Source organism: Glycine soja, chromosome 11 (genome assembly GCF_004193775.1).
Source record: "Glycine soja cultivar W05 chromosome 11, ASM419377v2, whole genome shotgun sequence".
NCBI lineage: Eukaryota > Viridiplantae > Streptophyta > Magnoliopsida > Fabales > Fabaceae > Glycine > Glycine soja.
Window position 1 is genome coordinate 37,709,747 of NC_041012.1, and position 17,368 is coordinate 37,727,114.

General features: G+C 32.4%; 2 protein-coding genes across 3 annotated transcripts; one reads left to right on the plus strand and one right to left on the minus strand.

The window, feature by feature from the left end:
* Positions 1-3,201: 3,201 nt before the first annotated feature.
* On the plus strand, positions 3,202-9,457 carry LOC114376755 (protein ZINC INDUCED FACILITATOR-LIKE 1-like). 2 transcript variants are annotated; one of them, XM_028335016.1, is made up of 18 exons: positions 3,202-3,363; positions 3,479-3,658; positions 4,180-4,220; positions 4,645-4,705; positions 4,794-4,896; positions 4,983-5,085; positions 5,231-5,284; positions 5,364-5,426; positions 5,743-5,792; positions 5,906-5,981; positions 6,198-6,386; positions 6,508-6,595; positions 7,232-7,317; positions 7,403-7,510; positions 7,616-7,660; positions 7,763-7,851; positions 8,875-8,918; positions 9,295-9,457. In XM_028335016.1, the coding sequence occupies exons 2-18, from the start codon at positions 3,505-3,507 to the stop codon at positions 9,405-9,407; spliced, it is 1,467 nt and encodes a 488-aa protein (XP_028190817.1). In that variant the 5' UTR covers positions 3,202-3,363; positions 3,479-3,504; the 3' UTR covers positions 9,408-9,457. The 2 variants fall into 2 exon arrangements, with proteins under 2 accessions (XP_028190817.1, XP_028190818.1); XM_028335017.1 differs by having other exon boundaries at positions 3,202-3,340.
* A 780-nt stretch (positions 9,458-10,237) lies between these two features.
* On the minus strand, positions 10,238-16,590 carry LOC114376752 (histone-lysine N-methyltransferase, H3 lysine-9 specific SUVH1-like). Its single transcript, XM_028335007.1, has 3 exons — positions 16,431-16,590; positions 14,021-16,301; positions 10,238-10,673 (listed from the first exon to the last, which is right to left on the minus strand). The coding sequence occupies exon 2, from the start codon at positions 16,101-16,103 to the stop codon at positions 14,082-14,084; it is 2,022 nt and encodes a 673-aa protein (XP_028190808.1). The 5' UTR covers positions 16,104-16,301; positions 16,431-16,590; the 3' UTR covers positions 10,238-10,673; positions 14,021-14,081.
* Between the last annotated feature and the right edge of the window lie 778 nt (positions 16,591-17,368).

Consider the following 17,368-nt stretch of genomic DNA (forward strand, 5'->3'; position numbering starts at 1 on the left):
CTTTTAAACTACAAGGACTAAAAGATAATTAAAATATAAACTATTGGACTAAAAAAATCATTTTCAAACTAAAATGACTAAAAAGATAAGAATCATGAAACTATAGGGATTAAATAAGTAATTTAACTTTTAATTAAATAAACTTATTCAACCCATAAGAATGACGCATTGAAATAAGACTTTGTTGTATTCATATGTGACAGAAAAATCTATCTAGTAAGAGTTGTTTGACTTTTTTTGTATGTAAAATTTTCTTGATTCAACCGTGACCATACCCTGCGAGTAAGATTGACCTCTAATCCAATGAGTTGGAAAACTACTTGTGGTCTTTCATCAGCTTTTTCACCAAAATGGATTAAAAATGAAAAACTAATTATTGGTTAAGAAAATATTTATCAAAATGGATGATTTTTGCCACTAAGAATGTAGGAGACACCACCCTAAATAACATTGTGTACCTTTTGTTTGTCCAATAGCATGAGGAGATATCACCTTGATACACTTTATCCTCTCAAATATTTAGTGTCGGCTAAGCTAACACAAAATACTTATTTAATACATTAAACAATTTCAAGAATAAATTAATATCTGTATTTATTATAGGAAATATTAAAAAAAAACACTAGCTATACTTGTTAAATATCAATAGAAAAGTTATAAATGTATCAACAAAATAATTAAAGAAATATAAACAAAAACAACCATGAGGATTAAATCCAAAACTTAAAACATACTATCCAAACACTTCATAGTTCTAAAAAAACATTTTACTAATGGTCTTTAAAATTATAATGATTGGTTAAATTAGTTCTAAAATTTATAAAATGACAAATGGTGTTATGACAAAAATATATTTATTTAATACATTAAAAAATCCAAGAATCATCTAATATTTGTATTTATTATAGGAAAGATTTAAAGAAATGTGCCATAATTATTAAATGTTAACATGAGTGATAAATGTATGAATAAAATAATTAAACGAATAGAGGAAAAATATGAATATCTTAGTGAAATAAATAAATAAGAGTGAATGATCAATTTAATCTTCAAAATTATATGACTCTGTCAGCATATTGGTAAGTGTACTAATTTTATCATAAGTAGTAAAGATTAAATGAAAAATCGAGTGTCGAGTCCACATAAACTTTGTTTGTACTTGCATTGGTAAATACTCAATTTGTAAGTAATAAAAGAGGTAGTAGAATAGAATTAAAGAGAATGAAAGAAATTAAATTTAAAAAGACACTAATAATAAAATAAATAAGAAGAGAACAAAGATAATCCAAAAGATGATTTCAGAATACAAATATGTTGGTTAGCATGTTTAACTACCCTTGATGCAATATTAAAGTTGTTCTCTATTAACGGTTTTATCAATTTTCACCTACATCTACTAATATGCTCAACCATGATCTCTCATGAAGAGTCTAATTTATGTATTATCTCTCTCAAATCATTTTGCAAGGATTGAATTATAAACAATATTAAATATAAAGATGTATGCAGAGGCACAACAAATTCATTTTATCCCTAGTAATGCAATGTTAGGATGAGATGTCCTTTTCGAGTTCTTTAGACATTATCATTTCTCAATGAATAACCTCCAAAAACAAATGCATTGATGGTCAAATCACACAATAACAATATAGCCTTCAGGTAGCTTAATTTCTCCTTTTGCTTCCTCCTCCTTATATAGCCTCCAGGTAGCTTAATTTTCACATCCAATTTGTGTTTAGTGCAAGATTTCGTGCTAAGCGCACATTTGGACTTCGCTATGGGTTTTTTGCGTGCTAAGCCTCGACCACGTGCTAAGCAAGCTATCCAATTCTTCTAACTTTTTTTGAAGGTTTTTTCTCGTTTTTGCATCAATTTTTCCTGTAAAACACTTGAAATTTTCTTCTTTTAAATTATGCTAATAAAAAATTACAAGATGTTAATTTCTTCATTATTTCCTTAAAAATAATGATAAAATAAAGAAATTATACTCGTTTATAAGTCAAAATTAAATATCAAATTAGTTCATATTTCACAATTATCATTTCCCTATAATTAATAAAACCATAAATGATTTCTATAACACAAATATATTTATTTAATACATTAAAAAAATTTAAAGAATCACTTAATAGTTGTACTTGCACTTGCTCTAAGAAAAAACTAAGCATAGTTAAAAAATATTAATAGAGAAGTCATAAATATATCAGTAAAATAATTAAAAAAGACAGAAAATATCAATATGTCAATAAAAGAAATGATTAAATAGACAGGTATTTTGCGTTTGAGTGAAAATATTTTTAATGCAAACCAGTATTACACAATGTAGTGTACGTGTTATGGAGGTGCCTCCTCCTGTAAGACAAACATAAAACACAAAATCTAGGATGACTTTTCATGTATTTCTATGTGATAAAAATCACTCATTTTAATAAATATTTTCTGGATCAATCCATCGTGATAATTATTCTTGTTTTTTACCCATTTTGATGAAGAAACCATCTTTCACTTGTGAAAAAAAATAAAAATAAACTTATTCGTACGCTGAAAAGCTTAACTAATTTAGATTAGATAAATCACAGTATATTTGATATAAATTATATTTTGAATTTTTTTTCGTATATATAACTTATTTTAAAGAAACATGACAGTTTTATTAAATTTGTAAAAATTTAAGTGATTATTTATTTATATTTAAATTAATCCAATATATATATATATATATATATATATATATATATATATATATATATATATATATATATATATATATCATCATTTTTTCGCCTACATAAATTATTTGTTTACATTTAAATTAACCCAAATATTCAAGACAAAACTTACATATAGGTGTTGTATGTATTATTGTCCAATTAGAATTTGAGTTTTATATTGGTAATGTGCATAATTCTTTATTGTAAACCTTTATTTTCACGCATTAATAAGATGGAACTTCAATTCTAATTGGAAAATATTATATGTAACACCTTTAGAACTTTATGTAATTTTTTTTCCATATACATAATAAGGTCTTTCAATTTCAATTTTTACTCACAAGTGCACTGATCAATTTCAATTTTTGCTCACAATTTTTACTCACATGAAAGATACACATGGTCTTGTAATGATTAAAAAGATAAAAAAGAAAGGGAAAAAAATCAATCATCAATCATGAAAATGTACGTTCTCCATCGACAAAAAGCAACTAATGAACATGTGATTAGAACTATAGGTATCGAATTTGAGCTGTAGAGGATCCAATTCTGATGTGGACAGATAGAGCATTTGTCATGTGTCTTCATATAACGCGTGAGAGACTAGAGTCATGATCTTGTGTTTCAAGGTTTCTCCTTAATTTGGTTGTGTGTACGTTTGTTAACTTACCCTTTGTTATTTTTCCATTTTGTGCTTCAAAACAAAGTGGCATGACATCTTTTCTGATCTTTTTTTGTGTTTGAATGATGCATATAAAATGGTGTAGGAGAGAAAGACCTGAGTGAAACAAACATGGCAGAGGAGAATATCAGGCAACCATTGTTGGAGAAAAAGTACTATGAGGACTGCCCCGGTTGTAAAGTGGATCAAGCCAAAGAGTTGAGTAAGGGACAGGGTGTTTCCATTAGAAATCTTTTGATAATATGGATGGTGGTGTTGTGTTCTGGTAAGCATTTAACTCTATTTTTTTTAGTATTTTCACTTCTTGATAAGTTGGTTATTCACTTGTTCTAGTTGCATTTTTTGGGATTTTTGAGGTATTTGTGAGTGCCATGTTTGCTAACTTGTGGTGTCAACTGTCAAGGGCCTTTCTCATGAGAATCATCTAACTTTTTTGCCTGCTCAGTTTTCCTTTTGCATCAGACAGACAAAAGTTGTACACTTCCTAACTTCATTATTCTCTCTCTTGGTGAAATCAGGAAAAGGTCAACCCTTATTGGTGACTGATTGAATTGGCATGATTATTTCATCTTTCTCCTGAATGACTGATATTAGTAGTGGGGAAGAATTAAAGTGAAATGCTATAATGTTATATGGGATTTTCAATTTTTTATATTTTGATAGGAAAACCAGTGTTTGATTCTATGTTTTACCAGTAGTCAGTTTCTTTTTTTTTTTTTTGGTCTTTTCTCAATCAATTGCAACTACTTTGTCCTTTCTGATGTCACTTTATTTTGTCCTGAACAGCATTGCCTATATCATCTCTCTTTCCATTCCTTTATTTCATGGTGAGTTTAACTATCTACTGGGGATTACTGTTACCTTCTCATTTGATGTATACTCTGATTTTGTAACATTGTTTGAAGTTGTCTGAGAACACATCTATTTATTTGAGTATTTCAAGTTCAATTTCAGTTTTTATTTATTTATATTTATAATTAAAACTTGAAGATAATAAGAGAACACATCTATTTATTTGAGTATTTCCTTTATTGCATTTTATTTTCTTCAATTACATTATACCAATTTGTGATAATTGCAACATGTTAAATGTGCCAAAGTTAATCTATAATTGCTTATTATTCTTCGTTCTGCTTTGTGATTTGTTATGAAATATTATCACGAAACCAAATCTTTGATTAATGTTTAACTTTATATACTGATGCACGTAACATACATCCTCATTCCTCATAATGCAACATCTATTTTCAGGTAAGGGATTTTAATATTGCAAAAACAGAAGCCGATATTAGTTCTTATGCTGGTTATGTTGGTAAGATTACTCCTATTATTTCCATTTTTCAACAATCCTTGCAAGTTATTTATTAGTGATCCCTGTATGATAATAAAAAATGCTGCAGGTTCTTCCTACATGCTTGGCAGATGTTTGACATCTGTATTGTGGGGAATTGTAGCCGATCGCTATGGTCGAAAACCTGTTATAGTTATAGGGATAATTTCAGTGTAAGTATATCTGTCAATCAATTGGATGTTTTCTATAAGTTATGTTGTGCAGCTTCCCGTAATTATCAATGCTTGCTTTATTTCAGTGTCCTTTTCAACACACTATTTGGCCTTAGCACAAGTTTCTGGATGGCTTTTATCATGAGATTTCTTCTGGGGAGTTTCCATGGTTTGCTCGGAACAGTGAAGGTATCATTATTTTTAACTCCTAATAGTTAACATTTTCTTGTTCCATCCACCAATAACAGGATACAAAATTTGAATGTGTGCACTTGGATATATAACTTAACTCATAAGGACATCTATTTTGCTTAACTCCTTGATTTAACTGCAGGCGTATGCCACTGAACTTTTTCGAGAAGAACACCAAGCTCTAGGACTCTCTACTGTAAGCATCACCAACTTTTTACACCAATTCTTAGAACTACATTTCCACGATAATAATTCAAAGTGTGATTTGCTTTTAGGTCAGTGCAGTTTGGGGCATAGGTTTAATCATTGGCCCGGCCTTGGGAGGCTATTTGGCTCAGGTATCAATTTAAGATGCATCTTTCATAAAGCCTTGAATTTTGCATATGTTCGTAAGATGAACTGTTTTGAATTGAAAGGCTTCTGGCTTTTGAGAATGTAGAAGCCTGAAATTATGTATTTAATTGAGTAATAGAAATTTTTGAAATAATCCATCCGCCATCTTAAAAAAGATGGGCTCTTTGCATGACTTTTACATGTTGCATTGTTATGTACTTAAGCTTCTGTGTGAGTATTTAAGTGTTGTGATTGTGCCAAACATTAATGTGCACATTCATCACTTGGTTTTCTAATACTTCGGGAAAATTTTCATTGCAGCCAGCAGAGAAGTACCCAGATATATTTCCAAAGGATTCCTTTTGGGATAAGTAAGTGGACTTTTGGATTCAGTATTCCTCTCCCTCTCACCTTTGTCCTTCCATCATATTATCATTTAATGATGTGCTGATTTTCATTTTCACAAACATAAATCATTCTGCAGGTTTCCCTACTTCTTGCCCTGTTTTATAATATCAGCAGCTGCATTTGTAGTAGCTATTGGCTGCATCTGGATTCCGGTATGTATCTTAGGTTCTAACATATCTGTTCATTAACTACAATTTTTTTTTATCTTCTTTATGTTTTGGATGATACTCTTAACATTTTTATGATGAAATTTCATAATGAAGAACCATTTTTGTAATGATTTTCTCAATTCAGCTGTGCTTTGTCTTCACTGTTTATACTCTCTATTTGGCTTACCACATCAGTATAAACGTTTAAAATACCTGCAGGAAACACTTCACAACCACAATTCTAACAATGAATCCATAGACAATTCAGAAGCTTTAGAAAATGGAAGCAGTGGGGCTAGCAATGAAAAGACAATCCAAAAGAATGAAAACCTCCTGCGGAATTGGCCCTTAATGTCATCTATCCTTTCTTATTGTGTTTTCTCACTTCATGATATTGCTTATCAAGAGGTATGATACTTAATGAGGTTAAAAATGTTCTGTGCTTCTCCTTTTATAGATGCTGTTAGGATTATTCCTGCTTTTTATTAATGCATTTTTAACTGAACAACATTCATCCATCCTGCTATAGGTTTTCTCATTATGGTCTGTCAGTCCTCAAAGGCTGGGGGGCTTGAACTTTACAACTAATGATGTTGGTAATGTTCTTTCAATATCAGGTGCATCTCTGGAACCAAGAATAGATGTTTGTTACTGTTGGGCATACATGTTTCTTTCCTAATTTTCCATCCATAACGATTGCACATAAATTATATGCGTTTGCATGAGGCCATATGACAACTACTAGCAAGGGTTTTTCTCTTTTTACTGGTCTTGTTGAATGAATTCTACTGGCTTGGGTTTCCAAAGTTCAATCCATCACAAATATCATATCTTTTTGAGCCTATATGGTAAAAATTAAATTACTTTGATCTCAAAAGGTTAGTAATTTAATTGTTTATTGGTTGGTCAAACTGAACTTGATACGATAGTACACTATTCTATTATTTTTACTGACTAAATTTTAGTTATAATATTCTATAACTTTGACAGCAAGGTTCTTTTATCTTTTTTCTTTATAAAAGAAGAAGCACGAATTATAGACAAGTTTGAATGATAATCAGTTTGCAACAATATTGGCATAATATAATACAACTTGAACCATATTAAATTTATTCCTCTAGCTCTATACTTTTATCAAAATTGTTTTTACTTTGAGTTTGACAGTGACAAAGATGTAGAAAAGTTCTACATTAAGTGTTGATCTTTAGATTGCTATTGCATAAATTTTGTATACTGACTTCTCAAATGTTCAGGTCTTGCACTTATCACTTACCAACTTACCATATACCAATCTGTGGAAAAAGCTAGTGGACCTATCAGTATTGCCCGCATCTCAGCGGTGAGTTTTCATCTAATTGTGGAAATTATTGCATCTGATTTTTTGTTATTTGAAGTATGTCCTGTTCCTTTGATCCCATATGCAGATGTTATCCATACCTCTTTTGCAAAGCTACCCCTTCATAGCATTGTTGTCAGGCTTAGCACTATACATAGTGCTAAGTATTGCTTCAATTCTGAAAAATATTCTGTCTGTAAGTGCACGTCTTCATTTAATTAGTCCTTTATTAGTGATTTTGAGGGTTTAAAGTTGAATTGAATATAAATTTGACTTATTGTACTCTTTTTATCGGATTTAGATCACCATTGTAACTGGTTTGTTCATTCTACAAAACCGAGCAGTGGTAAATTTTTTGATAACTTCATTGTCTTTTGATTCTATACAATGGTTGAGAATAGTTATTGATGGAATTGTAACATATATGACATGTTGATTTGGGAAACAGGAACAACACCAAAGGGGGGCAGCTAATGGCATTGCTATGACAGGCATGTCTCTATTCAAAGCTATTGGCCCTGCTGCAGGTGGTGCACTGTGAGTGTTGCTATGATTTCATTCAGCTTTTGTTCAACTTAGCATTTTGTTCAAAAATGTCGATGTACCTCTACAAGGGTTAATATTTCAAATTATACTTACAGTTGCATATTAATGTACAGGTATTTTCATATAATCTATAATAACATAGATTAATCTAATTCATTCGTGCCTGAAACTTCATGCAAAGTTTCTTTAGATATGGTCAAGGTTATCAAACTCGAGAGTTTACACAGACTCGTGAAAGTTTCATAGACTCGACTCATAGATTCGTAAAAGTCTACTTCATATAAAAATAATAACAAAATATTTATAAATAACATATTTATTAAACATTTCAACAATATAATAAAGCAAAATACTAAATCATAAAGTTCAGAATATTTAAATAACCAAGTCTAGTAATAATACATCACTAATAGAGAATAACTTGTAAAAGTTATAGTAGTGGTAGATCATTCTCATCGAGGGTTTGATATTATTAGAGAACAAGAGTTTGATATTATTAAAAATGAGAATTTTGTATTTGAGAATAACACGCTAAATGAAGATATGTTGAATGCTAAACACACAGAAAATAATCAAAAATGACTTACATTTTGGTTTAATTTTTTTAACTTGTTAACTCGTTGACTCGAGAGTCTACCGAGTTTACTTAGAGTTTATAAAGTTTACTCAGAGTCTACTAAAGAAAGAGTTTACTCAAGAGTCTAACTCGCAGAGAACAAGTGGACTCATAAACTCGTAAGAATTAGCGAGTTAAGTCGAGAGTTTCATAATCCTGGATATGGTTTTTTCATAACTAAATATTAATTGGCTAGATTGAAAGATGAAGGAAGACTATTTCCTGTCGATGTATACCTTGATCCTTGTCGGCATATTAAGATATATAATAGAAATTACTCACACTACACCTTGATCCATTAGCAGTTAACGTAGTTTTAACCACATACTCTGACTACAGGTAGGATACATTAAAAATTACCTCCAATTTTTTTATGTGATCATGGTCTATTAATGCAGATTAACTTGGTCAGAAAAGCGAATGGATGCTTCTTTTCTCCCTGGTATGACACTCAACTAATTTACTTGTGCTGTTTTCTGTTTAATTTGTTGCACATGGGAACACTTTCTCTAATTCTAAATGTCAATAGTTTTTCTTTTCACATTCGACAACAGCCTTTAATCTGTGGACCTAAGTTCAAATATTGCATTTATTTGTGTCAATCTAGAACCGTTTAAAAACAAAGAAAAAAGCAAATGTAGTACCAAATCACATGTGATTTTTTTATCTAACCTCTTTTGCTGTATTTGAGTACACATGTTTGTGGTGGTACAATAAACTCAGCTAGATCATGATGTCAAGATAGTTTATTAAGAGCATTGGTTATTTAGTTAGCTGTGTTACTAGGAGCTTAATTATTGTTGTACATTTAACTGCAGGCACCCATATGGTCTTCTTTGCCTTGAACATAGTTGAAGGATTTGGATTACTAATGTTGTTCAAACCATTCCTTGTTGAAAAGATGAAAACACACTCAGATGAGTTACACTGATATCAATCAATTTTGCTCAAGGCATGTAGTATTTGAGCTGTTGTTGTCTATTATAGTGATCCATATGGAACAATATTACTCTCCTCTAATGGTTTGCTTATTGCAATCAAATACCATTGTTGGTCCCAGGTTCGACACATGACGGTCCCTTCATTCAACCAAACCAAAAAGCACTTACTCCCCTTGAATTTTCATGAGATTGTTACACAAATTTCTTTTTGTTTCTTACTCCTACGATAACTTCCTTTGATTGTTTAATAAAACGTTACATTGTGACTCCTATAAAGGAGGTTAGCGTAATCGTTAAAAAATAGAGGATTGTGCAATCTCGTAAAACTTCAAAGGTATCTGTGTACTTAATAATTTTGGGTTTTAAATTTCAGAACTATGTAAAAAAAAAAAAAAAAGTCTCCCGAAATTTAATTTTAGAAGCACGTAAGGTTTCCATTCTTTTAAAATTTAATTTCCAAGCCTATGGAACTGAGTATGCTTACACAAACACTGTTGGAATAAAATTACACAGAAAAAAGTGGGGTCTGGTGTGCTTAGATAAGGGGGTGAAAAGAAATGGGTCAAGAAAGTTGCTTTGGACCTTTCTACTAGGCCCAGAAAAAGGGTATCAGGTACCTGTTAAATAAAGAAAAAAAATTAAATATCTAAACTATTATGAAGCAGAGAATAACACGTTGCATCACCAATAAATGGTAACAACCATCTTCAACTGTGGGCAATAAGCTCATTGATCGAGTTGGTAGAGTTTGATAGTTACAAATTTTCCTTAATGGTGATTCTAATAAACAATATAAATTGCAGTGAAAGGAGCCAAGAGGATGAGTTCAGATCAATTCAATTGGCATAGAAAAGATACATAGCATGTTTTAACAAAATAGTTTCTAGAATCCAAAATATGATATATAGTTCTAGCCTTCTAATCAACATCAACACTAACTCTATTACAATTACAAAAGCCAAAAGGGTACAAAGATATGCATGTTAATGATATTTTCAAGTACTCATGGCCATTCCCTACAACAATAATTTTACACAAGCTGCTCACTAAAACTTTTTCCCCTCAAAACTAGGAATGGGGTAAGATGATCAAAAGTCACTAACTACAAGTAGAAGCCAAGAAAGAGCCATGCCTAAGGACTAACATGGTTAACTTTTAATCGAGTACATCCACCCTTGACAACCATATTTGGAAACAAGCATCAGCGAAGTTGGAACTTCCAAGCTGTATCTGGCCTTCACATTGAATGTCCCCATCTGTTTATCAAATTGAAAAGGATAAGATTAAGCATAAGACAGAAAGATAGAAAGCCTCAATGGGGTAGATAATGAAAGCATTATCCTTTGCTTAGATGAGCACATACAACTGAGAAGCACACTTGCATAGCACATTCCCAAAATTTTGGATATGCTCCATAAATCAAAAACGAAAATCTTGCATGAAGACAAATGAGGAAACTTAAATTAACAAGGGAGGTTGCACTAGTCTGACACAAATGCACAAGCACAATAGTACCAAAAAAAACAACTAACAAAAGCATTTCTTGATTAGGTGGAATCAGCTACATGAATTAAAAAAAGCCGGTGTGCTCAGTCTTCACATACCCATAAAAATAAGTCTATTTCAAATGTTTCTCTTTAGTTTTTCTCGGTCTTTCTCTACTCTATTTAGTAGACTATCACCCATGATGCACAAATCAATACGACAATCTAATATGAAACTTATCTGATACGGCAGCGATATGATTGTTCCCAAAAAATATAGGACAGTAAGTGTAAAATATGTACATAAATATGCATTAAAATTTATAAAACATAATAAATACAATACAACATAAATATATAATTACAAAGTCCAAAAAACAAAACCAAAAACATATAATACATATAAATGCATAATATAATAATACAATATATGCACACAAATAAATGTATGTATGTTGAGTCTAGTTTAGTTTAATATGGTATATGTTGAAATCCAGTTTCAATTAGATATATATAGCCAATTTAGTCTTTATAAAAACTAAGACAATCTTCACCTTACAAGCTGGTTTTGAGGTTATATTAGACCTATACTCAAATTCTAAAACAGTATCAGAGTCTATCCTAGATTCACTCTTAGGCCAACCATACTTATTTACACTCTAGATGTATTTTCTTAGACATAAAAGGGTGTTATTGGATCACCCATATTTGTATCCACTCTAGATGTTTATTTCTAGGCATCAGGGGGTGTTGCTATTGGCTACTTGCCTTTGTCCATGCTCCAAAGGTCCACTCCTTATAAAGGTTGGGGCAATCATCACCTTAAAAGCTGGTTTTGTGGAATTGAGTTTGGCCATAAGTCCAAATTCTAAGATAGTATCAAAGTCTATGCTAGATTCGTTATTGGGCTACTTGTATTTGTCTATGCTCTATGCTATAGATGTTTATTCTCAAGTGTGAAGGTGTTGTTATTGGTCCACCTCCCATTTGTCCACAGTTAAGTCTTGGGCATGAAGGGAGTGTTGAGATCTCACATTGACTAGAGATAGGACCAATGTAGTCTTTATATGGCTTGGGTAGTCCTCACTTGTCAAGCCAGTTTTGTGGAGTTAAGTTAGGTCTTTAAACTTAAATTCTAAGAACATATAAGTTTATTCCATATATAATCTATTATAGAACAAAAATTCATCAAATGAGGCAGTTGGTGACTCAGTAGCTATAACGTATTGTAAAGCATCAAACTGTATAAAGGAAAAAATTGAACCCGTGGCAGTTGGCATCTCGTGCATGTAGAAGGCAGTCCGACAGAGGTAATACAGTAGTCTTGTGTAAGCATGTGTGGGCAGTTGGTGTAGCTAGTGCTCTGTCTTCAGACATTCGGTATTTAGTGGAATAAGTAAAGAGAAGATGTGGATTGGTATGGGATGTAACAGATTTCAGAAACTGGAAAATTTACAGATCAGAAAACTGAAAATTTCTCACATTGAATCAAATATGTATCAAGGAGAATTCAGATGTAACAGATTCTTACATTTTTTAGTAGGTATCCAGCATATTAGTATCAGATCATCTTTGATCATCTTCATAGTGGAGCTTTTATTCGTCTTTATTCTCAAATGACCAAACCATCTAAGGTGAAATTCTATCATCTTTCATCAATAAGTGGTACTCTGACTTTTTGTCTTAACACATTCATTCCTAAGCTTTTATATTTTGTTATATTTCCACTAATTCACCACAATATTCTGATATTTATAAAACTTTGCTATGTTCATTCTTAACTAGACATTTCCAAATTTCAATAGATATTTTATTTGGTCCGACTGCTCTACCATTGCCCATCCTCTTTGATGCTTCTTTTGCCTCCACTTGTAAATTTTACAATAAGTATCATATTTGTCATCGACTCCACTGTATTGTATAAAATATTCTGAGTCCCTTAATGTTGCATGCCCTTCGTAAAATAACTTGAGAAAACAACTCTCCCAACTTATGTGGATATCTCACTTAAAAGCTAAGACTTTACCTTTGTTCCAAATGCATTTCACTTGATTTAAGTCTCTTGTTTTTCTTTTTCTGCCATAACTTAAGCCTATACATAATTCTTTGCCCCATGTGTGGTTCCTAAAGATTAGTATAATCATTCAAAAGCTTTAGGTTTCACTTAACCTTCTTAGTATCCAGTATAGCTACATTATGTTTTTTTTTTTTCTCTCATCATTCTTGCATAAATATGTAACAAAAAAATCATCATTACATAAATTCCTTGCAACAACACTAACCTTCTCTTTAATACTAGCATCCCACCACCAAGACCTTTCTCCTTAGGTCCAAGTCCAAAGCCTTTTGATTTGCTGAGTGTGTCCTCGGCTACCTTCCGAATCCATCCAATGGTTAGCCCTTCCTTATGCATACCACATCTAATTTAAAAATATTCATCTAAAAAAGCCATTTACTTTCAATCCTTTATTTGGCACCATGGGCTTCTGTCACAGCAATTTCTCATTACCCTCATATTAACAAGTACATCAAGAATCCAAACCCTAAGTTAGATAATCTCTCCCCAAGCTGCTTTACCCGCACATGTTCAGAAAGTGGTGGAACCCTTGCTTATTTTTCACTGCATTCAACACTGAAGCAGCAAACATTGCTCCCTAACTGTACTATAGCCATACAACATGTTACTTTTTAGTAACAATCTATCATTAACACAATATAATTTCAGTCCATGTTATAAACAGTCAACAAAGTTTTACACTGGCTATCAACTACCTAACATGACCCTCCCTTTTCAACCAAGCATGGGACCAACTTCGTAACGATTGGCAACAAGGCACACCAAGGGCAAAACATTTCTATTTCAACATGTTACAACCTTGTTCAAAAGCTTATAGACAAAAAAATATGTATAATATAAAACCAATCATGTGTCTTCGTATGACAATTTAAGCTATTGCATAGTTGATTCATGACATTTGACATGATATATCAATGCCTCTATGACCAAATGATCTAAAGTTTGATCCTTGGAGATCATTACTAAACATATTAAAATGTATTTGTTACAAAGCTTCGATAAATAAGCAAGTATTTTAGAAACATGCATTAGAACCACAAACCTTTTAGCTGTGAATACATTTGCCAGCACCATGCCTGTCCATCAGCAACTGCAACAAAACATCAACCAAAAGAACCACGGCATTTTGATGATCCACATGAGCATTTCTTTCTCCCTTTGGGTGCACTGCTACCATCAGCATGACCAGAACAGCCATAATCATATGTTAACTCTGTCATAGGAGGAATGTGTCTGAGGGCAAAAAATGCAATGTGAAGAAAGGATTGATTATTTTCTGCATACAAGACTGGCTGCCAGAAAACATTTGGGGAGCAACTATGATTCATGTATCTAGCCACATTTCCAAATTTCTTAGAACTGATAATTAGAGGAGACGGTATATCATAATCCTCACTAGAGACATTTGAGCTTATTTCTTCCAATAAGCTAGGTTCATAATTCCATTTGAATGTATCGTAAATACGGCTTGTATCAAAAACATACTCATCATCATATCCCCTATTCTTATTTACCTTGGCAATGTCAATAACTTCTCCTGCATACTCACAAATAAAAGTACCAGCACGTATAGGATCCAGTGATCTAAGTCCCCACCCTCTATCTTTTGTTTTGAACACTTCCATTTGGTGCTTCAAACCAGTCTGGGATACTCGATTCTTGCAGTTAGGAAAACACTTACACAATGGGCCACACTCATGAACCAATGGTTTCCGACTCACTAGGACACCATTTGCAGTATATGGAAAGTCACCTTCATTTCTTTGAATGCAAGAGCAGCTCAAATCCCCAGGGACACATGTTTTGTTACAGTTGCAGCCATATGATGATTGTGCTAAACTGAATGGTTTTGGATCTCTGAGAGAATGGAAATAAGTGAAAAAAGAAGGGCCCTTCTCATTGTCAACTTCATTGACAAGTGATACAGGAATACTCTCAACTCCTGTAGAGAGGTCTGCAAGAATAATACCAGTCCTTGAAGATGTGCTTGAGCTCATTTTCCACTTCTGAACCGATTTCCAAACAGCGAAAGCACTGGATTGTCCAGGCAATCTAACAAACTTATACTTAAATACACCACCACCAGATTTCCCTCTTTCTATCCAAGAATCCTGGATTTTATACAGACCATCATAGACATAAATTTTTGCATTTTTGTTGGCAGCATCTCTCAAACCCCGGATGACTCTTACTTCATTGTGGCGTCGTGAACTTCTATCTAAAGCAAGATTACCCCTTTGAAGTTTCTGATCAATCACGTGTTTATCTTTCTTGTTGAAGTTCTCACCCTGACCAGTATAAATTAAAACATCATTATCCTCGGCGTCATTATCATATACTCCTGATGAAACAATGCTTAGAGCCACTGGTTCCTCCTGAAGCTCATCCTTGATGGTCATGTAGTCAATTCCGCTCATCGACTGGCCATGTAAACCCACAAGACACATTTCCATCCGCAAAAAGAAAATGTCCCCAATCTCAACCCCAGGCACTGCTCCTACTCTCCTCCTCGTGTTTGTTCTAAATGCTTTGACTGTCATTGCATTGCTTGCTCTTAAATCTGCACGCTTGATTGCCATCGTTGTGTTCAACTCCTTGGCATCTTCAAGTTGGCAGAGCCTTCTCCGAAGAGAATCATAAGTCATGAGCACAAGATTAACCAATTCGCGATCACCATCTTCCCTTGTGGCCACACTGATACCACCAACTGAAGGACTCAAATCAAACTGTGACTCCTTAGTTTTCTTACTCCTCTTTTGGGAATATTTGCAGCTGTGCATAGGCGGCACAGCGCGCTTTTGGCTATTGTCAACGCTATTACCGTTGAGACCCTCCATGGGTGAAGAAGTCTCTCCATTGGATCCATGAGGGGCTTCTTCTTCATCTAGTGGATTCCTATAGGACCTTAATGGAGCCGGCATGGGAGCAGGTGATGGTTGAGACTCTTGAGGTTCATCAAACAAAACAAATGGAGGAAAGACAGACGGATACCGGCCAGAGAAGGAAGATTGAAGAGATTTTGGCAACACAGGTGCCAAACTACGAAGGGGTTTAGCCTCTACAATCCTAGTTTTATCAACAAAACCTGAACCAGGAATTGAGTTTTGACACAACCCTTCTTCCATTACACACCCTTTTTTACACTAACAACACAAAATCAAGCTTAACAAGCTGAAAAATTCTCACTTTTTTTTTCTTTTTTAACCTTCAGATATGAACAATACCAACTCTTAACATCATCACTCTGCCTTTACTAATCAAACAATTCACCAACAAGAAAAGTCAGTGCAGAAGGGTCATGAAACCCTGAAGTTGAAGATTCTCTGTTCAGGAGAAAATGGTTAGCACAAAAGACCCAGAAGGAAAAATGGATCAAAAAGGAAACTTCGTGAAGAAAACATAGAGACACCCTCAATTTGTAAGAATCTGAAATCTAAAGAGAGAAATTTTACCAATGAAACATATTTTATGTTGTTGTGCGAGGATTTGACTTTTGAGGCTTTGGAACTAGAGAGTGGTGGTAGAATTTGTAAAGGAAATACGCTATTTTGGAATGTAGTATTGATGTAAGAGTTGCCATTTTGGTATTCAGAGGAATTGGGAACGAAATAAAAGGCACAAGGAAATGGGTAGATTTCCAGTTTTTGTTATTTTTAACCTTATTGCAATTTGCAACTTTGAACAATGAAATTTTATTACCAATAAATAATTATTTTAAAAAATATATGTTAAAATATATTTTCAGTACAATTCGTTTATTTCTCAATATTTTTTTTTTACTTTGAATCTAATCCATTAATATTTTAAAGAAATGTTTCAATTAAGGTCTTTCTCATTGAATGGTTTTTATTTAAAATTTCTGAATTCTCATTTTCATTTTAATGGTTTTGTGAATTTGAACTATTTTAAATCTTCTTTTATTTAAATTCTAGATTTTCTCTTTCTTCTAACTCTAAATTTTTACTACCATCTCATTTCAAACTTCATTAATTTCATTTCAAACTTCATTAATTTGTTTGAGTTCCAAACCAGGTAAAAAATAAGGATTTAAAGATTTATTGGGATTTACAAAATCAGGTGAGACTTATTAAATTAAATATGAAAGATCACTCCGAAGAAGAAGAAAAAATTTGTCGAAGAAAAAAACTACGAAATGCCACTAATATAAATTAAAGGATTTTGATAACCTGCGCACCTTAGATTTTTAGAATGAATAATGTTAGCAAGCAAATTATTTTTACGAAAGAGAATATAATTTTTTTAATTATTTTTTGTCTTCATATATTTTAAATCTTTTTTTTATTCTTAATAATATTAAAGTAGTAATAATAATTAATTTTCTTTAATTATACAAATTAAAACTAATCCACTAATCAAAATTAATTAATCA

Bases quoted from the DNA above. Each gene is read 5' to 3' on its own strand.
- LOC114376755 (XM_028335016.1), top strand. From the start codon at position 3,505: ATGGCAGAGGAGAATATCAGGCAACCATTGTTGGAGAAAAAGTACTAT. The intron at 6,596-7,231 runs GTGCATCTCTGG...TCAAATGTTCAG, and splicing joins TAATGTTCTTTCAATATCAG to GTCTTGCACTTATCACTTAC. The intron at 7,318-7,402 runs GTGAGTTTTCAT...TCCCATATGCAG, and splicing joins GTATTGCCCGCATCTCAGCG to ATGTTATCCATACCTCTTTT.
- LOC114376752 (XM_028335007.1), bottom strand. From the start codon at position 16,103: ATGGAAGAAGGGTTGTGTCAAAACTCAATTCCTGGTTCAGGTTTTGTT.